Below are 25,556 nucleotides of genomic sequence, written 5' to 3'. Positions count from 1 at the left end.
CTTCCCCAAGTTGATGACAACGAAAAAAAAGAAATGAGGGGGAACAAGAAAAAAAAAAAAAAACTACACAAACGAGATTAAAACCATGTGAAAAAGAACTAAATAAACATACGACTTAATGTGAAAATGATCCGAAGTGTTGGAGGTTTTTATCAAAGCTCAGGTTGAAACATGTTGAACAGTTGAACCTCAGGGTGATTTGACAAATAATATGTTAATTTCCATCAAACTATGAGAAAAAGCAGCCGTAGTGGAGTTCCCATCATGCATCTGTTCATTAATCAACCTTCAGATGGAGGAATGCAGCCTCGAGGGTTGGTTTAAGGTGGAACAGAGGTTTTCCTCTGAGTGGGAGGGACCTGACCTCTGAGTGGGCGGGACCCGACTTGTGGATCTGAGGGAACGACCATGGAAAAAAAAACAAAAAAAGAGAAAAATAGGACACGAAGGATGAAAGAAACAGGAAGACAGAGAAAGAACAATCGAAAAAACACAACAGAAGCAAGAATAGAAGGAGGAAAAGGAGAAGGAGGAGGACGAGGAGTGCATTTATTTATTTAAATTTGTCAGTCGGTCCTTGGTCTGTTGGTTACTCAGGCGGTCGGTGGGTTAGTCAGTTTGGTTGGTTGGTTGGTCGGTCGGTTGGTTGGTTGGTCAGTCAGTTGGTCAAGCCTGAGGTAGGGGGCGGGGCTGTGTTTAGGTTTGGTTGTAGTATTTTTACTATCACTAGTACTATAAGTTCCAGTACTAGGCCTAAATCTAAACCTGGAACTAAAGACTGTATTATTATGATTATTTTTTTTTATTTTGAATTTATTCCTTTATTATAACTTTTTTCTTCCAACATTTACACATTTTTATCTGAAAATATCACGTTTGGTCAAATTCAGACTTTTTTTCTCATATGTCAGACTTTTTTTTTTTTTTTAATCTTCATTATAGAATATTAGGATTTTTTTCATCTTTAATATTCTCTCCTTTCTGGTGAATGTGTCTTTTGTCTGTTTCTTATTAATAGTTGGCATCGTATATTCATTTCTTTTCCAATTTCACTCTAATATTTGAACTTTGCTATTTCCTGTCCTGTACTGTCGTCTGCTGTCCTGTACTGTCCTTTACTGTCCTCTACTGTCCTGTCCTCTACTTTCCTTTACTGTCCTCTACTTTCCTCTACTGTCCTCTAGTGTCTTTTCCTGTCAGTTACTGTCCTCTAGTGGACAATCGCTGAACGTCTGCTTTAATTCCATGTCACTGTGTTTTTTCAGTCGAAGAATCTGAGGTTCACTGTTTTTTCATCTTCTCTGTGATTGAACGTTTTCTGATGATGTTTCCAGTTTCTTCAACTTTTCATCATGAACGGCCAGAGCATCGAAAACCATCAGATCAGGAGTTAAAATATTGATCAATATATAGAATTAATATATAGAAGGACCATCAGGGGGCATCAGTGGATATCTGATCATTATAATGTTCAGTTTGTATCAGTATTTAACAACCAGTTATTATTATTATTATTTATTATTATTATTATTATTATTATTATTATTATTATTAATAATAATAATAATAATAGATTTTCTTCCCAAACAAACATCTTTCTCTGTTAGTTTTTTCGTCTGTTTTGGTTTTTGCTGTGTTTTGTTTTAAAACATCGTCAACATTAAAGGTTTTTAATAAAACGAGGCGTCACATATGAGTTCACTCATGTGTGTTAGATCTGTGTGGTCCAGATCTATGTGATCTACACTCTTGTGTTAGATCTGTGTGGTCCAGATCTATGTGATCTACACTCGTGTGTTGGATCTGTGTGGTCCAGATCTATGTAAGCTACACTCATGTGTGTTGGATCTGTGTGGTCCAGATCTATGTGAGCTACACTCATGTGTGTTGGATCTGTGTGGTCCAGATCTATGTAAGCTACACTCATGTGTGTTGGATCTGTGTGGTCCAGATCTATGTAAGCTACACTCATGTGTGTTGGATCTGTGTGGTCCAGATCTATGTGAGCTACACTCGTGTGTTGGATCTGTGTGGTCCAGATCTATGTGATCTACATTCATGTGTGTTGGATCTGTGTGGTCCAGATCTATGTGAATTTTTTTTCTGGTTCAAACTCAGATGTTGAACAGATTCATTCATGAATAATAATCTTCATTATTAACGTAACTCTCCCCCCTCTGATCTCTGTTTAATTCATGTTTCCTTCTTTTTTGGTGTATTTTTGTGTATTTTTTTACTTATATTTTGCTGTTTGTTCTCAATAAAGACAAAAAAACCAAAAAAAAAAACCCCAAAACAAAACAGAATTTTATAAAAACTGATTAAACTGTTTTCACATCTTTATTCAATGTAACCATCAAGTTTATTACTAACAGATGGATTTACTACAGTATTTGTACCTGTACTGTGTACTTTTACCTCAGTATTTGCACTGTGTACTTTTACCTCAGTATTTGTACTTTGTACTTTCCCCTCAATATTTGTACTGTGTACTTTTACCTTAGTATTTGTACCTGTACTGTGTACTTTTACCTCAGTATTTTTTTATCTGTACTGTGTACTTTTACTTCAGTATTTGTAGTGAGTACTTTTGCCTCAGTATTTGTACCTGTACTGTGTACTTTTACCTCAGTATTTGTACTGTGTACTTTTACGTCAGGATTTGTACCTGTACTGTGTACTTTTATGTCAGTATTTGTACTGTGTACTTTTACTTCAATATTTGTACTTTTATATCAGTGGTTGTAGTTTCCTGTATTAACGCTGATCTGATCATGTTTGTTGATCAGATTTATTGATCATCCATATGATCGTCATCATCATCATTGTCGTTTTCTATTAAATCAACAACAGACATGAAGCTCATTTTTTCACTGGTTTATTGATTGTGTCAGACGTCATGTGACTCAGACGCTGATGCTGATTGGCTGCCGGTGCTGGTCTGGACACTGCTGGATCAGAACCTGTTGGTGGAGGTGGAGGACGAGCTGGACAGTACCTTCCCGTCGACGACCTCCTCGACCACTGTCACCACCCGGGTCTTGGTGGTGGTGGAGGTGGAGCTGGAGAGGCTGTGGACCAATCACAACACAGAACGGTTAGACTGACAGATTCCGCTGGATGGACTCAGACATGCAGAGTCCAGTCTAAAAACCTTCCAGATCTTATTCTACTCATGTTTTAGTGGCGTCAGTGAAGTGAAGGTATCAGTTTTGGAGTTAATTTGAATTCTTCTGCATCTTCAGCGTTGGTCAGTGTTTGTTAACAGATGAAATCAGCTCTTACGTTTCTCCATCAATCAGCCTCCTGTACTCAGCGATCTCCATCTCCAACCGGGTCTTGATGTCCAGCAGCATCTGGTACTCTTGGCCTTGTCTCTCCAGGTCGGCCCGGAGCTGGACCAGCTGCTCCTCCAACATCGACACCTGGTGGACATGAAGAAGAAGAAGGAGGGGATTAGTTTAGATCATCTGGTTTCCACGGTGACCTTCAAAGTGGTCCAACATCTGTACCTGCATCTGGTACCCGTTGAGCTGCATGGAGTAACGGTTCTGTGTTTCAGCCAGAGTTGCCTCCAGTGACGCTTTCTGCAGAACAAACCAAAAATCATGGTCAATGAAGATCAAGAAAGCAACATGAGGATGTAGCAGAAGGACAGAACCCTGGACCTAACAGGAAATCCATGGTGTTGGTGTGAGGGCCCATCATGTCTACTTAGAACTTGTACTTAATGACCGTTGAACCTACTTTGTACCTTCAGCCTATTTTCAGTAAATGATCTATTGCTTTGAATCCTAATGTTTCAGGTGGATGAAGGTGCTCACCATGCCCAACATAGACTGCAGCTCGATCTCCAGCGCCTGCAGGGTGCGTTTGACTTCTGTGACTTCTGATCTGGACGTCTGCAGCGTTTCTGTACTTGTGACGACCTCTTTCTTCAGCGTTTCCGACTGCACAAAACAAACACAGGGGTTGAGTCAATCACAGGTCGTTCATGTGGAACATCTGAGGTGACATCGTGTCAGGTGGCCTATCACCTTGGCCTGGAACCAGTTCTCCAGCTCCTTCTGGTTCTTGGCGGCGACAGCTTCGTAGTGTTCTCTGATCTCAGCCATGACTCTGGTGAGGTCTACCTGTGGAGTGGCGTCCACCTCCACATGGACCTGACCACTCATCTGAGAACGCATGGCCAGCAGTTCCTACCAACGAGACCAAACAGAGAAGTTCATAAACGTCCTGAATCAGAACGAAGCCCCTGAACTACAGGACTAACGTGAACTGCTGATGTTCTTTGATGTTCTTTGTTCTGTGGTGGCGTTCACTTACCTCCTCGTGGTTCTTCTTGAGGAAGATCAGCTCCTCCCTCAGACCCTCGATCTGCATCTCCAGGTCAGATCTGGCCAACGTCAGCTCGTCCAGGACCCTCTTCAACCCTGCGATGTCGGCCTCCACCGACTGCCTCATGGCCAGCTCGTTCTCGTACCTGGACACAGGAGCTCAGTGAGTAGATTCAGAGACGTTCAGATGTTTGGACCAATCTAATGCAGAATGTTAGTGCAGATTTGACATTAAAGAATCAAATCGATCAATGTTATTGATAAAGGAACCGCAATCGCTGAATTCTGATCAAATGCCATCCCTGGTAACATCCTTGATGTTTGGACTCACTTCATCTTGAAGTCGTCAGCAGCCAGCCGAGCATTGTCGATGCTCAGATGGACAGATCCATTCACCCGGATGGCGTCCTGGATCTGCAGATGACAAATGGACACATCAGAGCTTCGTGTATGAACAGAACGTCTGACCTGCTCAGAAGTGAACTCACCTTAGCTGTGAGGTCTCCGATGGTGACAAAGAAGGCACTGTAGTCTCGGGTGGTGGGTCCAACCTTGCTCTCCACGTATTGCCTGATCTTCAGTTCCAGCTCGGCGTTGGCCTTCTCCAGGGAGTGCACCTTGGCCAGGTAGTTGGCCAGGCGGTCGTTCAGATTCTGCATGGTGAACTTCTCGTTGCCGATGAGGCTGTCGTCGGTGCTGAAGCTGGCGGATGTGGAGAAGCTGCTGCCATAAGCGGCACCTCCTCCGAGGCCTCCTCCGAAGCCCATGCCGGAGGATGTGGAGATCCGGACGCCGCTGCTTCCTGCTCCTCCATAGACGCTGTTGGACTTGCCAACCATGGCACGTCCAAAGGGAGAACTGCCACTGGTCCTCAGGGAGGAGGTGCTGGAGCGACTCATGGTATAGGAGGTCATGATGGAGGTTCTCTTTCCGCTGTGGTTGCAGACGACGACAGAGAGGAGAGTGACGAGTCGACACCTCGCTCCACCTTATAAAGCCCTCAGAGCTGTCAATCACTCAGCGGCCAGGTAGGGCTAGGACAGGTGTGTCAGGAGGTGTGGCACTGAAGAATGTAACCTGAGTGCGTGACAGCGATGGGATGGGAGGTTTAAAGCTACTGCAGGCAGCAGGTGACCTTTAGGCTGCAAACACTGAACACAGCTGCCTAATGAGGTGCCTCAGGGCAGGGTACAAAGACCTGCCAAGTTTCGGTGAAAGTGTTAAATGTCACTCACCTGTTGAGGATTTAGTGGGTGGGGCTGATGGAACGTTACCTGGAATCTAAAGGTCAAGATCACATCGACAGCAGCTTGTAACGTTTAACACCATTATTCACAACCAACAATAAGTCAATAAAGAAACATCAAATCCACGAACTGAACTTTAACTCATCAACAGTCGACACATTCAATTGAAAGAAAAAAATAAGGAATATAAGACACAAAGAAAAAGAAAATACAAAAGGAAATTTAAAGCATAATAAACATTAAAAGTGTCTGATCAGAAGCAGATAGAAAATGAATTCAATGAGAAATAAGTGATGATCAACATTAACGCGACATGTTCCTTTAATCTGTAAATAACCACAAAGGAAATGAAGAATTCACATCAAATGCATTAAAACTAAAGGCTGTTGACAGAGACGAGTGTGAAGTTCACCTCCACGATATGTAGCAAAGTATTGGCACGTCTGTCTTTACACTCATGAACTTCAATGCCATCCCATAATGCCGTTGGGTTTAGGACAGGGATCTCAAACTCATTTTCTTTCAGGGGCCACATTCAGCCCAATTTGATCTCCAGTGGGCCAGACCAGTAAAATAATAGCAAAATAACCGATAAATAATGACAACTCCAAATTTGTCTTTGTTTTAGTGCAAAAAAACCCCCATTAAATTATGAAATACTTACTTTTATAAACTATTCAAACAAAAAGATGTGAATAACCTGCAAAAACTGAAATTTCTGAGGAAAAATAAGTGCAATTTTGACAATATTCTGCCTCAACTTATCATTTCTACATGTGCATTATGGATCGGATCTACAAAGACACTAAACACTCAGTAACAGGCAGAAAATAGTTAAAATTGTGCTTAATTTTCTTTAGACATTTCAGGTTGTTCATATTTGTTCAGGTTATTCACATTTAATTGTTACAGGATAGTTTGTGAATGTAAATATTTTCATAATTTAATGTTATTGTTTTGCACTAAAACAAAGACAAAAAATTTGAAGTTGTCATTATTTATAGGCATAATGTAATATTTTTTCACATCAAACCGAGAAGAAAATATGGAGTCATTATTTTTTTGTGGGTTATTATGCTATATTTTACTTGAGATCATATTGGTCTGTATGTGGAACCTGAAGTACCATGAGTTGGACAGCCTTGACAGTGGAATTTTTGCACTTTGTAAATTCATCCCACCGCATTGGAACCTTTGGCGGGACACATTTGGCCCCCGGACTGCACGTTTGAGACCCCTGGTTTAGGACAACCAACCCCTGACCACCGACTACTGACCTCGACTACTGACCCCTGACCACCAACTGCCAACTACTGACCAACTACCACCGACCTCTAACCCTTTCAGGGCAGAGTTGCTGTTGTTCCAAATTGCTTCTTTTTTATTATATGTATTAAATCACCGTTGACTGTAGAATATTTAGCAGTGATGAAATGTCCGGACTGGACTTATTTCCCAGGTACCGTCTGATCACGGTACCATACTGTTCCTGAGAGTCGACCCATTCAACACTAATATTTGTTGAATCTGTTTGTCCAGGTGACACCTGAGACCAGAACACCTTTATTCTCAGTGTATCAGAGTCAACGTAAAAGGACTCAACGGTAAGTACTGGTGAAGTATTTGTACTTTGTTACCTGTGAGGTCACTGATTCTAGAGCTGGTTTTATAAAACACCTGAGTGAATTAATGTGAAGCAGCTGCAGAATGTGCTGGAAGGCAGATGTTCATCAGATGTTGTAGCTCCGCCTCCAGGTGTCAAACAGATGGGTTTCCTGTTCCTGTGGTGTCGTGTTACCTCAGAGAACTCCGACTGAAGCTCCATGTTCTACTGGAAGAGAACATCAAACCAACCAGTGGAAGACAGACCAGAACCAGTTTTATGTAGAACAAGGTCTGGTCTGGGTCCAGGTCTGGTCTCAGTTCATGATCTGGTCTGGATCCAGGTCTGGTCTCAGTTCATGATCTGGTCTGGGTACAAGTCTGGTCTGGGTTCATGAACTGGTCTGGATTCATGATCTGGTCTGGGTCTAGGTCTGGGTGCAGGATCCAGGTCTGGGTTCACAGTCTAGTATGGGTCCAGGGTCTGGTTTAGGCTCAGGGTCTGGTTTATGTTCTGGGTCAAGGTCTGTGTCCAGGTTTGGGTTCACAATACAGTATGGTTACAAGGGTTGGTTTAGATTCAGGGTCTGGTTTAGGGTCAAGGTCTGCGTCCAGGTTTGGGGGTGGGTCCAGGTCTGGGTCCGGGTCTGGATTGAAGTGATGCTGCGTTCACTGACACCTTAAAGCTGCGTATGACTTCCATCATAAATTTGAAGTGCATTGTGGGAACGGTGACCAGTGAAAGTGATTTGTCCCAGATTGGGGTAGAACTGGATACAGGTTGGGGTAGAACCAGGTCCAGATTGGGGCAGAACCGGGTCCAGACTGGGGTAGAACAGGGTCCAGATGGGTCCGCCTTAAACTCCTCCAGTGGAGTCCAGTTGGTGTTTGGAGGTCCAGTCCACATGTGGGTTCAGCTTCACCAACAGACAAACTGCTGCTGCAGGAACTCACATTCCCATCATACACCTCACCACCACACTTCCTTAAAGACCCGTGTGCCATTTGGGTTTGTTCTGTAAACAGACTGTGTTTATGATGGAGTCATCTACAAAGTTCTTAAAGACAGAACCAGGATCCGTTTCAACGGTTCCCTTTGATTTGAAATGAAACGGACCCAGATTGACTCAGTTCTGGCTCTGAACCTGGGCCTGAACCAGGTCCCCTGTTGAAGTTCTGGCTTCTGGTGAACCTGCAGCTCCTGTCAACGGCATCTGTCATCAGCTGCTCAACAAAGCAACGGCATCAGATAACAAAGGAATGGCCACGCCCCTGCCACGCCCCCTTCTCCACGCTCACTTGGAAATGATTGATCAGAACCCAGACCGGTTCCACACCTTCAGCAACCAGCACCTGAGGAACCAGCTGAACCCAGGTCAGGGAGAGTCCACATCAGTCACAGCTGTCACAGACCTGGACACAGGTCAGACCACAAACCAAGGCTTGGACCCAGACCTGGACCATAAACCCAGACCAGACACTGAACCCAGACCCTGAACCCAGACCCAGGACCCAGACCTGGACCATAAACCCAGACCAGACACTGAACCCAGAGCTGGACCCTGAACCCAGACCAGACACTGAACCCAGACCTGGACCCTGAACCCAGAACAGACACTGAACCCAGACCTGGACCCTGAACCAGGTTTTATAATATGGGTCATAAAACCGTCAACAACATATTAATGAAAATCTAATAAAATAGGCCCAAAGAACACAAACAAAAAATAAAATAATAAACAAAAGGAACAAAAACGAATCAGAAAATGTACCAAATTATCAATAACCTGAAGAAAATAAGCAACGACATGAAGAGAAATGAAGAAAAGGAATTAAACCGACAAAAAATAAACAAAATGAATAAAAATGGGAAAAAACATGAACCAAAAAAGCTACAAATTGAACAAAATTATTTTAAAAAAGATTAGTAAAACAGGCAATAAATGAACCTAAACAAATACAATAATAAAAAAACAAATTAAAAACAACCACAGAGTAAATAAACACAGAGTAAATAAACACAGACAGTAAAACCATCGAATGTCAGTATTTCACATCATATTTTACGTCTTTTTGTCTTTTCAATTTTTTTCTGTCATTTTTCATTTGGTTCTTGTTTTAATCTTTTAATCCTTTGGTTTCATCTCTGATCTTTGCTTACTTTCATCTTTTTTTTCTCTTTCTTGTTGTCTTCGTCAGGTCGTTGTCGTGCGTTGGGTTGTTTGTTGAACCTGTCGGTTGTAAATCATCGTCTGTTTCAGTCGTTGGTCTTTAAAATGGATCCGCAGCTGAATGTGATCATTATCTGTTAATAGTTCACATTCATTCTGTCAAACATTCATGAAAGTGCCGACATGTTTCAGCTGCAGGCGTTTGGATCCGATCCACGAGAAGCCAAGAAGAAGACGAAGAAGAGACAAAGGCGATAAGGACAGGGAAGGGGGGGACAAGGAAGAAGACGAAGACAGAAGAAAGACAGAGGACAAAAAGACAGAGGACAGACCTGACGTTTAACTCTGAAGCAGAACCCTCTGATTCATGTCACACATGAAGCAGAGTTTCAGCTCTTTCAGTCAACGACGATGAAACAAACCATCAAACACAAACAAACCATGTTTGTTCAGGAGGAAAAACTGCCAAATACTGAAAAAAATGAGATGACGAGGAGGAGGATTCAGATCACAACTCAAAGACAGTAAAAGAACACAGTAACAGAGTAAAAACCACAGTAACGGTATAAAAAACCAACAGTAAGAGTAAAAAAACAGTAAGAGAGTAAAAAAAACAGTAACAGTAAAAACACAGTAACAGAGTAAAAAAACACTGTAACAAAGTAAAAAAAAACACAGTAACTGAGTAAAAAAAACCCATAGTAACAGAGTAAAAAACACAGTAACTGAGTAAACCACAGTAACAGTACAAACACGGTAACAATAAAAAACACAGTAACAGAGTACAAACAGTAAAAGAGTAAAAAACACAGTAACAGAGTACAAACACAGTAACAGAGTAAAAAACACAGTAACGGAGTACAAACACACTAACAGTAAAAAACACAGTAACAGAGTACAAACACAGTAAAAGAGTAAAAACACAGTAACAGAGTAAAAAACACAGTACAAGGTGTCTGTGCTCTACTATCAGATGTCAGTGTTAACAGCAGTGGGCCGAGGGCTCAGCCCTGGGGGATGCCTGTGGTGCAATGTTAAAGCTCAGTGGGAGGAGCTTCTGTGTCAGATGTTGTTGGATGATAGTGTTGAATGTGGAGCTGAAATCATCGACCAACATCCTGACATGTTTGTTCTTTGACTCTAAATGTGCAAAGTCATTGTGACTCCAGTGGAACCAACAGGTCTGAGTCCATCTGGAATCAGTGTTTTATCCATTTTTACTCCTAAAATCAGTCGTTTAATATTAAATACGTGAAGGAATCGACCTGCATCCTGTTGGACGCTAATGTGGGTTTAACTCCAGTAAAACCAAACCACGTCATTAACTTGACACAAACCTGTTGAAAACGAACACCTTCGACCGGTTGTGTTTAAACAGGATTAATCTGAAACAAATGACAGTGTTAAGGAGGCGGAGCTCTGAACCCGCCTCAGTAGCTGTCCAACCAGACCTCAGACTGACGTGTTAACAGTTTTATACCCAGGTTTTGTGGAACTGCCAAGAAAAACCACCTCTTGACACACCTTGACCACAATGCACCTGTGAAAGCACTGGAACCTGTAATTACCTCAGTGGAATCCTCTACAGCGGTCACATGACACTGGGAAGGTTCACTTTCACCACCAGTCCATTCTGGTCCAGTTCAGTTTAGTTCAGTTTAGTCCAGTTTGTCCAGTCTGGTCCAGTCCAGTTTAGTCCGGTCCAGTCTAGTTTAGTCCAGTTTAGTTTAGTCCAGTTCAGCCCAGTCCAGTGTAGTCCAGTCCAGTTTAGTCTAGTCCAGTCCAGTTAAGTCCAGTTTAGTCCAGTCCAGTTTAGTCCAGTTCAGTCCAGTCCAGTTCATATTCCAGGGTTTAGTCACAAAACACAAACCAGAGTTTAACATGTGGTCTGAGGCCCTGGAGGAGGACTGAGAAAACATGTTAATTCAGATCAGCAGGGGTGGACTAATGCACAGGCTGACCTGGGCTGGAACCTACAGGGGCCCCACAGGTGCAGGGGCCCTGGATTGGCCAGACTATTTACAAATAGAAACGACCTCTACTGTCCCATAAAACAACCAGCTGATTGGACACATGTGACCCACAGTCGAATCCATCCAGTCTGTCCCATTGGTCACTTCATCTGTCAGTTATTTCTGACTGACGTTAGGATACGGGTGTGTGTGGGGTGTGTGTAGTGGTGGAGGGCGGGGGGACTCAGCTGAGGCCTACTTGACCTGCCATAGCAGAGGGACACGGTCAGGCACTTGACCCGACCTCGGTTCACCCACTGGGGGGTCAGTCCCACCCCGGGCACCCTAACCCTAAACCAATGGGGGGTCAGTCCCACCCCGGGCACCCTAACCCACTGGGGGGTCAGTCCCACCCCGGGCACCCTAACCCACTGGGGGGTCAGTCCCACCCCGGGCACCCTAACCCTAACCCTCCTCACCTGTTGGTGCAGAGGAGAGGACACCGGAGCCTGCAAGTCCTCCAATGTACAGCTGAGAACTAGGAAATTGGAACAAAAATGAACATTTAAAGGTAAGAATCTGAATCTGAGTCTGAGTCTGAATCTGAGTCTGTACATACTTATGGTTCTGCTGTGGTTTCATTCTTGTGGTTCTTATATTGATCTGCTGCTGTGTTTCTTATCTTCATTTCAGACAGTTTCAGGTGTTGGTCTGTGTTTCAGTTGGATCTGCTCCTTTTGTTCTGGACTCAGATGTTTAAGTCTAACTGTTGGTTTATGAAAGTGGTCGGCAGCAGCTGAACTTGGAAACAAGGGGAGTTGATTTACTGTTAATGGTTCTGGGGACACAGGACAGACTGTTGTAGTGTGTGTGTGTGTGTGTGTGTGTGTGTGTGTATATGTATCAGGAAAGTCAAGGTTCTGTAAATTTTCTATCAGTTTTTTTCAGATCCATTTTTGAACGCAGTAAAACACATACACATGAATAAGTGTGTGTAACTGTTCAGTTTTAAGGACGTTTTCGACAGTCTGAGGCACTTCCTGTGTCGGTCAGTTTGTGTTAAAAATAGTGAAAATAAAAAATGAGGAACGACCACATAAGTGTTGAGTAAAAGTTGACGCTCATGTGGACGCTCTGTCCTTATGTTCTCAGTAAACCTTCAACCAGGACGTGTCCTCCAGTTCAATGGACACTGCACTAATCACAACCCTGACACATCTGTTTGTATGTCAGTAGTATTTGTATATTTGTGTATTTTATACTTTATCTGTAGTTTAGATTTTTTTTTTAGTCTTTTTGCTGCTAAAATGATTTAAATTGTTCCTTCAACAATGACAATAAAGATGTATTCTATTCTATTCTATTCTATTCTATTCTATTCTATTCTATTCTATTCTATTCTATAAAGAAAAACATTCTGAACTCGGTTATGTTCATTGTCGACTAAATGATTATTAAAGGGTGAATGTTCCCTATAGACATGTAGACATGTGTTCAATTCTATAGAAGCCAGTGGAGGTCAAAGGTCAGCCCCCCCCCCCGCCCCGGTGGCTGCTGGGGGGGTGGTCACATGTCCTACTGGTCAGTTTAGTGAATGTGGACAGTAAACTCGACCAAACAGACCAGTGAATAGAGCCGTTCTAAAACAAGAACGATGACCTGGTTTGACCTGGTTTCATCTGTTTTGACCTGGTTGGACCCGGTTTGGCCTGGTTGAACCTGGTTTGGGCTGGTTTGACTGGGTTTGACCTGGTTTGGTCTGGTTTGACCTATTTTGGCCTGGTCTGGTTTGGTTTGACCTGGTTTGGTCTGGTTTGACCTGGTTTGTCCTGGTTTGGTCTGGTTTGTCCTGGTTTGACCTGGTTTGTCCTGGTTTGGTCTGATTTGGCCTGGTTTGACCTGATTTGGCCTGGTTTGGTCTGGTTGACTTAGTTTGTCCTGGTTTGGTCTGGTTTGACCTGGTTTTGCTTGGTTTGATTCTGGTTTGGTCTGGTTGACCTGGTTTGGTACGGTTTGGCCTGGTTTGACCTGGTTTGGCCAGGTTTGGTCTGGTTTGGCCTGAATCCACCTGGGTCAAACTCCTGGCCCTTTCATGTGTTGGACACAGACATGGTGTCAGTCTGAGCTCCAGTCCTTCATGTGTGTGATGTGGAAGCTCCGCCCACTTGACCTTTGACCTGTGCTTCTGTGGAACTGGGGCGTGGCTGTGTTGGTTGGAATGATGACACATGCTCTGAACACCACTTCCTCGTGTGTCACAAACTGTTTGGGTGCAACAGTGATGGCCTCATCTAGTCGCACATGCTCAGTTCAGCCGTTCTACTGTGTTCCTCTGAGAACCCTAACCCTTGACACAGTCCGTCCGTGTTCTACCTCTGATCCGGGTCCACGTGGCTGAACCTTCAAAACCACATCCGTCACCACAGCGCACTCGCACTCACCTGGTTGGTCTGTCAGTCCACCTGTCAATCAATCTGATGGGGTTTTACTGGTGGGTGTTCCAGGCCCAGCTCCTGGATCTCAGTCCTACTTGAACCCATGAGGACCTGGACCTGGACCTGGACCTTCAACATGTAGTGGACACGTGAACAGAACCCTGAACCCAACAGGAAGTCCACCGGTTTGGGTTCAATGTTCTGTTTGGGTCCATTTGGACCATTTGGATCTATTAGACTGACTTCAGATCAGCTCAGTTTCATCTGTCAACCTTTACATTTAATGCTCATCAAAACCACCACTTCTGATTGGATGGTGTTTCCATGGTAACGCCCCCTCCTGCAACTCATCCAAAAGAACCCCCATCAGCAGGAAGAAGACAAACAAACAGACCTGAACAGACCGACAGAAGATGAAAGGGCTGTAGAAGACTGAAGCACATGAAGCCCACAGGAAAGGCAGACGGAACATCCAGGTTCAGATGGGTTCCTGACGTTGGAACCAGATCAGTTGAGTTCCTGATATTGGAACCAGATTCCCACATTGGACTGAAGTTCTCCAGGATGGGTCCAGTGGTTGGTTCTGCTTTGATGTCAACTTCCACCGGTTTCATGGTGCCAACATTAGATGAAGATGACCTGAGCTTCAGTCCAACAGCTGAAACATCCTTCCAAGGCCTCACTATGGACCTGATGTCCCATTGGACCTGGTCTCAGCCTGGACCTGGACTGGATGTACACTTAACACTGAAACATCTGCTGAAACATCCGCTTCTGCTGCGTCCCCTAAACCGACTGATGCTTCATGTCATCAACACTAACATGGACATTTGGCCAAACACAGATCTGCATCTTCTAGTTTTGAACCTGATTCTGTGGACGCCTTCATTGGACTAAACGTCTGGACCATATGTTGGACTTCAACTCTGGATTTAAGTCCTGATGGAGGTTTGTTCTTCTGTGGTGGAGGTTCTATTTCCTGAACTTCTCATGACCAAATAAGGAGAAGTTTTACATTTTATCAGATCTTCTGACTGTGAACTTGAACTTTGGAATCCAGGTGATTGTGACATTGTCCACACCCATTGATTCGTCTGCAGATTAGTCACATTGAAGATGGAACACTGAAACCCATAGGGAAGTGGTTTTCTAAAGAACGCCCTGAAGCTGGACCACAAGCCCCGCCCACCACCCTCTGGTCTTTAATACATGACATGGATCATCAGATCTTCAGTGTCTCTGCAGTGGAAACCAAACCTCATCATGGGCAGCCATCAGTCGTCTTCCCACTATGAATTCTACGAAGGCAATAGAATCCATGGTCATGGAAACTTCGCCATGGTCAACCACGGGTCAACCGTCAACCTTGACTTGCCCATGAACTTCCGCTTACGGAGATCCGCCGGCTTCTGTCCTCCCACCGATGAGAAGTTCTCAGTGCAGACCCTGGACACCTGTCTGCTGGACTACCTCTCCACTGTGCGCTCCCTGGAGGACGCCAATGCCAAACTGGAGCTGAAGATCAGGCAGTGGGTGGACAGCAGTGGAGACTCCGTCTCCAGAGACTACAGCGCCTGCTTCCAAACCATCTCCATCATCAGGTCCAAGGTGAGTCCAGTCCACGGACACAACAGACCCACATCCACAGACACACAAACACACACATCTGAATGTATGTCCATCAGTAGGACATGGTTATCTGATTTGTGTGTTTGTCATCTGCAGATCCAGACCACCGTCCAGGTGTACGGATCCATGGGCGACGCCCAGACGGCTGATGAACCCCTCAAGAACAAGTGAGTCCAAACACAGGTTATTGCAGTAGAAGACCACTCCGCTTTCAGATGTTTGTCCTCATGAGTTCAGATTTGTTGAGCTGCTGCAGTTCGGTTCATCCTCACCTGTGGTCATCATGTTGCAGGAGTGAGAAGGAGCCGGCGGCGCTGCAGTCGCTGGAGGCTGACGTCGCAGAACTGAAGAAGATCCTGGACCAGCTGATGCAGACCAGATCCGACATGAAGACGCAGATCCAGGGTCTGGAGGAGGAGCTGAAGATCCTCAAGAAGAACAACCAGGAGGTGAGTGGACGCTGTCCCACAAAACCTGGACCCACAGGACAAACTGCCAAAAGTCATGAGATGGAGATCAGGAAACATCCTGAGAAACAAGGTTTTATGACAACAGAAGGTCACAACTTCCACAGATGAGCTTCACCCATGTGGACCAGTTGGACCCAGTCCTAGTGTCTCCTAGACTTTCCAGCTCTAAAACCCTGTGTCCCAGAGCCATGGGTTCACATTCCATAGTGTGACTTGTCTTCCATCCATCCCACAGGTGGACCTCACCAAGGCCATGGCCCAGAACGCACAACTCCACGACACCATCTACTCCAAGAACCAGAAGGACCTGGAGGCCTTCCAGGCCAAGGTACCCACATGACCTCACTTCCTGTGGAAGCAGACATTATAGACGTCAGTGGGCCCTGATGGATTCAACCTGTGTGTTTGTTGGTTTTGTGCAGACCCAGGTTCTGAAGAACAAGGTGGTGGTCGGCATCCGGACCCTGCAGATGTCCGGGTCTGAAGTCACCCAGGTCCAGTCTACTCTGCAGTCTCTGGAGACCCAACTGCAGTCCACGTTGGACACGGTGAGCATCGCAATCCACAGGAAATGACAGGAATCTGGTCAGTAGGTGTGTGTCCACGTCCAGTAGAAGAAGTGAGGCAGCTTCAACCAACAGTCAGTCAATAAAGGCAACATTTAGTGGAAACAGTCTGAAGGTCCAAAGGAGCTCCAAACATTAGGAAGTGGAGTTCAAGCTGCAGCGGCCATGATGGGCCCTCACACCTGTAAGCGTCACACCTCCATGGTGGACTTCCTGTTGGGTGGAGGGTTGGGCTGGTCTGCAGGACTGACCTGCTCTGTGGACCTGATGACCACAGTAAAGGTCAGATGACTGAGGCTTGATGATTGGTGTGTTTCCTCCACAGGAAGTGTTGGAGGGAACTCTGGCTGAAACCCTGAGCCAGTACGGGGGGCAGCTCAGCGGATACCTGACCCAGGTAACACATGGAACCTGCATGGACCAGATCAGACACAGGACCTACTGAGTCTGTGCAGTAGAGACCAGGAGGCGGGGCATAGGCGCCACCTTCCAGCTGTCACTTATTGTGTGGCGTCCGTCTGTCCAAACAGTCTGTGATACTGGGACACAGTGAGTGTCCACGCCTCCTTTGGTTCAATCTTCTTCTTCTTGTCCACCAGGTGACCACTCTGGAGGAGCAGCTGGTCCAGCTCAGGTTGGACCTGGATCTTCAGGACTACGAGTACAAGAAGCTGCTGGACACCAACATCCATCTGGAGTCGGAGGTCGCTGAGTACAAAAGGCTTCAGGGCTGAAACAGGTGACCACACCCACACTGGAAACACTGATCAGTGATTGGTTGAATGAAGAGCAGCTGGGTGGGTCCGCTGTAATGTCTTCTGATTGGTCCACAGCGTCTGCAGCTCCACGAAGACCCAGGAGGAGGTGGTCTACGGGTAGGTGGTCTCCTCCACCGCCTCCACGCCCACTACTGGCACCGACAGCCAATCAGTGGCGGTGTCTGAGTCACATGACCTGTGACACAACCAATAACCTGAGAGTCAATAAATGGGTCCATAAATCCACTGTGTGTCTGAGTTTGAGTTGATGTTTGGTGTCGTTCATCACTTTGTCTGCTCTGGTCTGTTGGTGATGCTCGCCCCCCTGTGGACAAACACTGAACTGCATGAATTCACCTGATAAACTTCAACCAAACGTATTTATTTACTGAAATGATGCATTTTAACCAATGATCTGAAGAGTTTGACTTCCTGTTTGCTCAGTGGGCGTGGCCAGAACAGACCTGAACATCCTGTTGACGAATGAACGTAGATTAAGAATTTGTGTCTCATGTCAGTTTAACGTCACAGTGTCCTTAGAAATGTCAAACATAGAAAACAGGTCCAGATTTACTTAAGGGTGAACCAGATTAAACCTTTAAAGGAAACATGTTAAACATACGGACCAGAAATTTAAAGTTCAAAACCCAATAAAAGGTCAAAACACCTATGAAAATGTTAAAACCCACTAAAAAGAAGTTAAAAACTAAATGAACAATGTTTAAAAAGCTTTAAAAAGAGTTTAGAACCTGATAAAATGAAGCTTCACCATAAAAAAGAAAAGGTAAAAACAGAATAATAATAAAAACACATTATAAAGAAGTTAAAAACCCTATGAAAGAGACTTAAAACCCATTAAAAAGAAATGAAAGACACATGAAAAAGAAGGTGTTACTGACAAAAGAAGCTTTCTGTGTTTAAGCGTAAAAAAAAAAAAAAAAAAAAAGTAAAATTACATTAACATGTTTATATTTACAAAGCATCTTTTAAAAATGTGAATAATCTGAACAAACTGAACTGAAACACAGATCAAAGTCTGTATTTGTCCTTATTTATCCTTATTCTGTTCTTATTTGACTGTTTGGACCTGTTTTTGATCCTATTGGTCTGAATGTGGAACCTGAACTGAACTGATTTAAGATTGAGAGGCCTGGTTTAAACCAGGTTCAGGATCCACTGTCAGTCTCATAAGGGGGCGGGGCTAGGAGGAACCATGTGACCCTGAAACAGGAAGTGAGTGTGTGCAGTGAAAACATGTGGTTCTTCAGGGCATTGATGTCTGTGAGTCCAGAGGAATCCCACTGGACCTGAACACATCATGTTCCAGTAGTTGAACAGTAGGTGAAGCTGTAGGAGCAGACACATGTTGTATTTATTACCATTAACAATCTTTCATAGTTGTTCCATTTGATAAGGTCGGCTTTACGTTATTCTTCCATAAACATGTTTTTTTAATTTGTTGTGTTTAAATGTGTCTGAAATGTCCAAGTGTCAAAGATCAGCGTCCAAATACAGTTTAATTATAGTCTGAGCCTAAAAGCAGAGGTTTCATGGACTCTAAATACTGGAGTTAAACACATGTCCTAAAATACCAACGACAGAATCACAGATGTGTTGAGTGTTTGTTCCAGATAATATTTCTGGTTTGTTTTTAAAGTGTTGGACCAATGACTCAGCTGCTTCAGTGAAAGCTTCTTTTACCATTTCTCCGTCTTACAGGATTTCTTGTGCTTAACCTTTAAGTGACTTGTCTGGAACGATGCTTCAGTCGCTGCCTTCACTTTCGAGGTCAGCTGGTCAACAAATGCCTCCTGAGTTCCTTCAATGTTCTCTGTCTCGCTTTTCGGAGGGAAGTCAGTGTCATAGTTTTTCTGAACAGTCTGAAGATGCTGCTCCACATTTCCCTCGTTGGAAATTAAATGGTGGACTGGCAGATGAAGCAAACACATTCTGAATATGACATGGTAAATGGACTGAACTTATGTAGCGCATTTTCTACACCTTCATGGCGCCCAAAGTGCTTTACACTTCCTCACATTCACCCATTCACACACACACTCATACACCAGCTGGCATGATGAAACAACAGTCCTCCTCCCATGCCGTATGGAAGTGGTAGGTTTGAGTCCACCCTTTCTGTAGAAGACATAAACTGAAGGCTAACTACACAACTCCGTGGCTGGATAGTTTTGTGGCCCTTGTTGCGGTTGGACGTGTTTGTGTGGTGACCCATGTGTCAGAACAGATCAGCTGTCTGACTGGCTGTTCTGTCTGTCAATCAAGTGACATTTCATAGTGAGGGTGGATGATAGGCTGATGTCTATTTTTTAATGTCATGTGATCTACCCAAACTACCTTTGCAATCGACCGATAGATCTTGATCGACGTGTTGGCTACGCCTGTATAAAACCAACACAATATGGACCATCAGAAGGAAAGACACATTTGGAATATAAAAAAAAAAAAAAAAGTCATAAAAATTCCAGAAATCTAATTCATCCAAACTGTGAACAGACTTTGTAGACAGTGTCCCAAAGAAGAAACAGATCAAATATGAAATAAATCAGACCAGAAGTTTAGTCAGACGCTGTATTTGTATGTGTATTATAATAATAATAATAATAATAATGTCATTAAATGTGGTTGATTTGAGTTATTAATGGCCGATGTTTGATCAGTTCTATTCTTGTTCTTGTTCTTGTTTATTTTATTTTATTTTATTTACAGCTGTTTCTGATGAAGGCTGAGGTTTCAGTTCAGTGATGTCATGTCCATTCATTCCTGGGGTCAAAGGTCACAGTGTCACCATTCCAGATCAGGTCCAACTTTTGGACTGAATCTACTGTTTTCTACTATTTTCTAATGTTTTCTACTATTTCCTACTATTTTCTACTATTTTCCACTGTTTCTAATGTTTTCTAATGTTTTCTAATGTTTTCTACTATTTTCTACTGTTCTCCATTGTTTTCTACTAGTTTCTACTATTTTCTTCTATTTTCTACTATTTTCTTCTGTTTTCTACTAGTTTCCGCTGTTGTCCTGTTAATATTCTTCACATGTTCTCAGTCTGGATGTAAACTGCTGTGAAATGATCAAACATCAGTATTTTTTCCTGCTTTTTTTCATGAATCACTTAAACTTCAGTCCTGCTCAAATCAACCAAACATTCCATCAGTTTCAGGACTTTAACCCTTTAAATGTCTGTTTAATGATCTGAAATATTACTGACTTATTCCAAAAAACACTAAATATTTTTTTGGTCCTTTTAAATAAACAGTAGGGGGTGGGGCTTTGGTGGTTACAGGTGAGCAGTGCAGGTGTAAACATTAATATAGACATGTGTTCAGCTATAGAACCACAAATATTGGACGGTACATAAATGGACTAGTGTGTGAACTGCTGCTGTGTCTTAGATTTACCTTCTACAAGCACAGAAGCTCAGACCATTAAAGGGAAAATATTACATCATTTATTCAGGACTTCATGAACTATGATGTAGATTTTATACTCATCTATTTTCATTGTTCATTAATTAACCTCTGACTGTTTTCATAATGTAATTCATGAGTATATATTTTCTACGTCTTTTAATTTTTGTTTGGTTCTGGTTCTGATGATGTAGGAGAAAATGTCCAAGTAAAGATCTGGTGGAAAAAAAACAAATAAGGCGTTTTCGGTTGTATGATCAGAGGTCCATTCCACGGTACTCATCCACGCTTGTTGCTTCCAGATAACCGATGTTTATCGACCCAACCCGTTGACCCGGCAGGTTTATCAAACCCAGACCAAGTTCTGTGGAACCAGAGAGTTTTATTTACTGAAGCAAATACAGGAATGTTTCCTTATGAGTCACAGTTTACAAAGGCTGAGGTCCAGACATGGGTTCCAGTGAAGGGTGACGTTTCTGGTAAGTTTCCACCTGATCCATGTGCCCCCCCCCCCCCCCAGACCCTGGGGTTTAAAAGCAGCAGTCACCAGCTGGTCTTTGTCTTCTCTGAGTCTCTGTAGAAGAAAAACCTCATCATGGGGAATCATTCATCCAACATCCAAATCAGTGGCAATCACCACGGAAACATCTGTAGGGCCGTTCGCAGCTGTAGATTCGCCGCCATCCGTCCTCCCACCAACGTGGAGAAGTTCTCAGTGCAGACCCTGGACACCTGTCTGCTGGACTACCTGTCCACTGTGCGCTCCCTGGAGGACGCCAACGCCGAACTGGAGCTGAAGATCAGGCAGTGGGTGGACAGCAGTGGAGACTCCGCCTCCAGAGACTACACCACCTGCTTCCAAACCATTTCCATCATCAGGTCCAAGGTGAGTCCAGTCCACAGACACAACAGACCCACATCCACAGACACACAAACCCACACATATACACAGCAGCCTGTGTTGAAGCTGATTCCAACCATTGGCTGCATTTAGTCTGTGTCTGTGTGATGGAGCCACACCTTTAGAACCGAACCAGATTTAGACACAAATATTTAGAAGGAGATTTGAGGTCGTACAAAAAGTTATGAGTCAAGAAAAGTTTTTCCACTATTTTAATTTTAAAATAAAAAATAAAAGTGGATGGAGGTCAGAGCCCTGGGGAACACCTGAGGAGACAGAGGAATGTAGATCTGAAAACAGACCCAGTTGAATATAGTGAGAGTGAACAGAAGGATCTGAAGGAACCAGAGAAGGGGCACTAGAGTCCAGGACCAGTAGGTCATAGACCTGCATGGACTTTCACCTGGAATAAAGACATTATGGAGTTGAATCATTGGAAAGATCAGAGGAGGATGTGGTTATCTGATTTGTGTTTGTCATCTGCAGATCGAGACCGCCATCAAGGTGTATGGATCCATGGGCAACGCCCAGACGGCTGATGAACCCCTCAAGAACAAGTGAGTCCAAACACAGGTTACTGGAGTAGAAGACCACTCCGCTTTCAGATGTTTGTCCTCTTGAGTTCAGATTTGTTGAGCTGCTGCAGTTCAGTTCATCCTCACCTGTGGTCGTCTTGTTGCAGGAGTGAGAAGGAGCCAGCGGTGCTGCAGTCGCTGGAGGCCGACATCGCCGAACTGAAGAAGATCCTGGACCAGCTGATGCAGACCAGATCTGATGTGAAGCTGCAGATCCAGGGTCTGGAGGAGGAGCTGAAGATCCTCAAGAAGAACAACCAGGAGGTGAGTGGATGCCGTCCCACAAAACCTGGACCCACAGGACAAACTGACCAAAGCCATGAGATGGAGATCAGGAAACATCCTGAGAGACCAGGTTTAATGACAATAGAAGGTCACAACTTCCACAGATGAACTTCACCCATGTGGACCAGTTGGACCCAGTCCTAGTGTCTCCTAGACTTTCCAGCTCTAAAACCCTGTGTCCCAGAGCCATGGGTTCACATTCCATAGTGTGACTTGTCTTCCATCCATCCCACAGGTGGACTTCACCAAGGCCATGGCCCAGAACGCACAACTCCACGACACCATCTACTCCAAAAACCAGAAGGACCTGGAGGCCTTCCAGGCCAAGGTATCCACATGACCTCACTTCCAGTGGCAGCAGACGTTATTAGACGTCAACGGGCACCGATGGATTCCACCCGTGTGTTTATTGGTTTTGTGCAGACCCAGGTTCTGAAGGACAAGGTGGTGGTCGGCATCCGGATCCTGCAGACGTCCGAGTCTGAAGTCACCCAGGTCCAGTCCACTCTGCAGTCTCTGGAGACCCAACTGCAGTCCACGTTGGACACGGTGAGCATCGCAATCCACAGGAAATGACAGGAATCAGGTCAGTAGGTGTGTGTCCACGTCCAGTAGAAGAAGTGAGGCACCTTCAACCAACAGTCAGTCAATAAAGGCAACATTTAGTGGAAACAGGCTGAAGGTCCAAAGGAGCTCCAACCATTAGGAAGTGGAGTTCAAGCTACAGCGGCCATGATGGACCCTCACACCTTTGAGCGTCACACCTCCATGGTGGACTTCCTGTTGGGTGGAGGGTTGGGCTGGTCTGCAGGACTGACCTGCTCTGTGGACCTGATGACCACAGTAAAGGTCAGATGACTGAGGCTTGATGATTGGTGTGTTTCCTCCACAGGAAGTGTTGGAGGGAACTCTGGCTGAAACCCTGAGCCAGTACGGGGGGCAGCTCAGCGGATACCTGACCCAGGTAACACATGGAACCTGCATGGACCAGATCAGACACAGGACCTACTGAGTCTGTGCAGTAGAGACCAGGAGGCGGGGCATGGGTGCCACCTTCCAGCTGTCACTCATTGTGTGGCGTCCGTCTGTCCAAACAGTCTGTGATACTGGGACACAGTGAGTGTCCACGCCTCCTTTGGTTCAATCTTCTTCTTCTTCTTGTCCACCAGGTGACCACTCTGGAGGAGCAGCTGGTCCAGCTCAGGTTGGACCTGGATCTTCAGGACTACGAGTACAAGAAGCTGCTGGACACCAACATCCATCTGGAGTCGGAGGTCGCTGAGTACAAAAGGCTTCAGGGCTGAAACAGGTGACCACGCCCACACTGGAAACACTGATCAGTGATTGGTTGAATGAAGAGCAGCTGGGTGGGTCCGCTGTAATGTCTTCTGATTGGTCCACAGCGTCTGCAGCTCCACGAAGACCCAGGAGGAGGTGGTCTATGGGTAGGTGGTCTCCTCCACCACCTCCACGCCCACTACCGGCACCGACGGCGTCTAAGTCACATGACCTGTGACACAACCAATAACCTGAGAGTCAATAAATGGGTCCATAAATCCACTGTGTGTCTGAGTTTGAGTTGATGTTTGGTGTCGTTCATCACTTTGTCTGCTCTGGTCTGTTGGTGATGCTCGCCCCCCTGTGGACAACACTGAACTGCATGAATTCACCTGATAAACTTCAACCAAACGTATTTATTTACTGAAATGATGCATTTTAACCAAAGATCTGAAGAGTTTGACTTCCTGTTTGCTCAGTGGGCGTGGCCAGAACAGACCTGAACATCCTGTTGACGGATGAACGTAGATTAAGAATATGTGTCTCATGTCAGTTTAACGTCACAGTGTCCTTAGAAATGTCAAACATAGAAAACAGGTCCAGATTTACTTAAGGGTGAACCAGATTAAACCTTTAAAGGAAACATATTAAACATACGGACCAGAAATTTAAAGTTCAAAACCCAATAAAAGGTCAAAACACCTATGAAAATGTTAAAACCCACTAAAAAGAAGTCAACTAAATGAACAATGTTTAAAAAGTTTTAAAAAAAGTTTAGAACCTGATAAAATGAAGCTTCACCATAAAAAAAGAAAAGGTAAAAACAGAATAATAATAAAAACACATTATAAAGAAGTTAAAAACTCTATAAAAGAGACTTAAAACCCATTAAAAAGAAATGAAAGACATTAAAAAGAAGGTGTTACCGACAAAAGAAGTTTTCTGTGTTTAAGCGTAAAAAAAAAGTAAAATTACATTAACATGTTTATATTTACAAAGCATCTTTTAAAAATGTGAATAATCTGAACAAACTGAACTGAAACACAGATCAAAGTCTGTACTTGTCCTTATTTATCCTTATTCTGTTCTTATTTGACTGTTTGGACCTGTTTTTGATCCTGTTGGTCTGAATGTGGAACCTGAACTGAACTGATTTAAGATTGACAGGCCTGGTTTAAACCAGGTTCAGGATCCACTGTCAGTCTCATAAAGGGGCGGGGCTAGGAGGAACCATGTGACCCTGAAACAGGAAGTGAGTGTGTGCAGTGAAAACGTGGTTCTTCAGGGCATTGATGTCTGTGAGTCCAGAGGAATCCCACTGGACCTGAACACATCACGTTCCAGTAGTTGAACAGTAGGTAGAGCTGTAGGAGCAGACACATGTTGTATTCAGTACCATTAACAATCTTTCATAGTTGTTCCATTTGATAAGGTCGGCTTTACGTTATTCTTCCCTAAACGTGTTTTTTTATTTGTTGTGTTTAAATGTGTCTGAAATGTCCAAGTGTCAAAAATCAACGTCCAAATAAAGTTTAATTATAGTCTGAGCCTAAAAGCAGAGGTTTCATGGACTCTAGATACTAGAGTTAAACACGTCCTGATATACCAACGACAGAATCACAGATCTGTTTAATGTTTGTTCCCTGGTTCAGATATAACTGGTGTGCTTTTGTGTGGTGCAGACAAACAGCTAACATGGTTCAGTTTGGATTAGCATAAATCCAGCTAACATGGTTCAGTTTGGATTAGCATAAATACAGCTAACATGGTTCAGTTTGGATTAGTATAAATTCAGCTAACATGGTTCAGTTTGGATTAGTATAAATACAGCTAACATGGTTCAGTTTGGATTAGTATAAATTCAGCTAACATGGTTCAGTTTGGATTAGTATAAATACAGCTAACATGGTTCAGTTTGGATT

At 44.0% G+C, this 25,556-nt stretch overlaps 3 protein-coding genes across 3 annotated transcripts; 2 read left to right on the top strand and 1 right to left on the bottom strand.

Moving 5' to 3' along the window:
• Positions 1 to 2,862: 2,862 nt before the first annotated feature.
• Positions 2,863 to 5,305, bottom strand: LOC115423779 (keratin, type I cytoskeletal 13-like). The gene is made up of 8 exons (XM_030140820.1): positions 4,826 to 5,305; positions 4,669 to 4,751; positions 4,327 to 4,483; positions 4,038 to 4,199; positions 3,825 to 3,950; positions 3,513 to 3,587; positions 3,286 to 3,425; positions 2,863 to 3,071 (listed from the first exon to the last, which is right to left on the bottom strand). The coding sequence occupies exons 1-8, from the start codon at positions 5,249 to 5,251 to the stop codon at positions 2,957 to 2,959; spliced, it is 1,284 nt and encodes a 427-aa protein (XP_029996680.1). The 5' UTR covers positions 5,252 to 5,305; the 3' UTR covers positions 2,863 to 2,956.
• Positions 5,306 to 14,966: 9,661 nt separating this feature from the next.
• LOC115423789 (keratin, type I cytoskeletal 13-like) lies at positions 14,967 to 17,409 on the top strand. Its single transcript, XM_030140837.1, has 8 exons — positions 14,967 to 15,352; positions 15,470 to 15,540; positions 15,666 to 15,822; positions 16,079 to 16,171; positions 16,266 to 16,391; positions 16,735 to 16,806; positions 17,009 to 17,148; positions 17,243 to 17,409. Exons 1-7 carry the CDS (start codon positions 15,008 to 15,010, stop codon positions 17,141 to 17,143), a joined length of 999 nt encoding a protein of 332 aa, XP_029996697.1. The 5' UTR covers positions 14,967 to 15,007; the 3' UTR covers positions 17,144 to 17,148; positions 17,243 to 17,409.
• A 3,781-nt stretch (positions 17,410 to 21,190) lies between these two features.
• LOC115424175 (keratin, type I cytoskeletal 13-like) lies at positions 21,191 to 23,851 on the top strand. The gene is made up of 8 exons (XM_030141282.1): positions 21,191 to 21,481; positions 21,983 to 22,053; positions 22,179 to 22,335; positions 22,592 to 22,684; positions 22,780 to 22,905; positions 23,249 to 23,320; positions 23,526 to 23,665; positions 23,760 to 23,851. Exons 1-7 carry the CDS (start codon positions 21,191 to 21,193, stop codon positions 23,658 to 23,660), a joined length of 945 nt encoding a protein of 314 aa, XP_029997142.1. The 3' UTR covers positions 23,661 to 23,665; positions 23,760 to 23,851.
• Positions 23,852 to 25,556: the final 1,705 nt, after the last annotated feature.

This window comes from Sphaeramia orbicularis, chromosome 8 (assembly GCF_902148855.1).
Source record: "Sphaeramia orbicularis chromosome 8, fSphaOr1.1, whole genome shotgun sequence".
Lineage (NCBI taxonomy): Eukaryota > Metazoa > Chordata > Actinopteri > Kurtiformes > Apogonidae > Sphaeramia > Sphaeramia orbicularis.
This window is presented reverse-complemented; position numbering and strand designations above follow the sequence as displayed.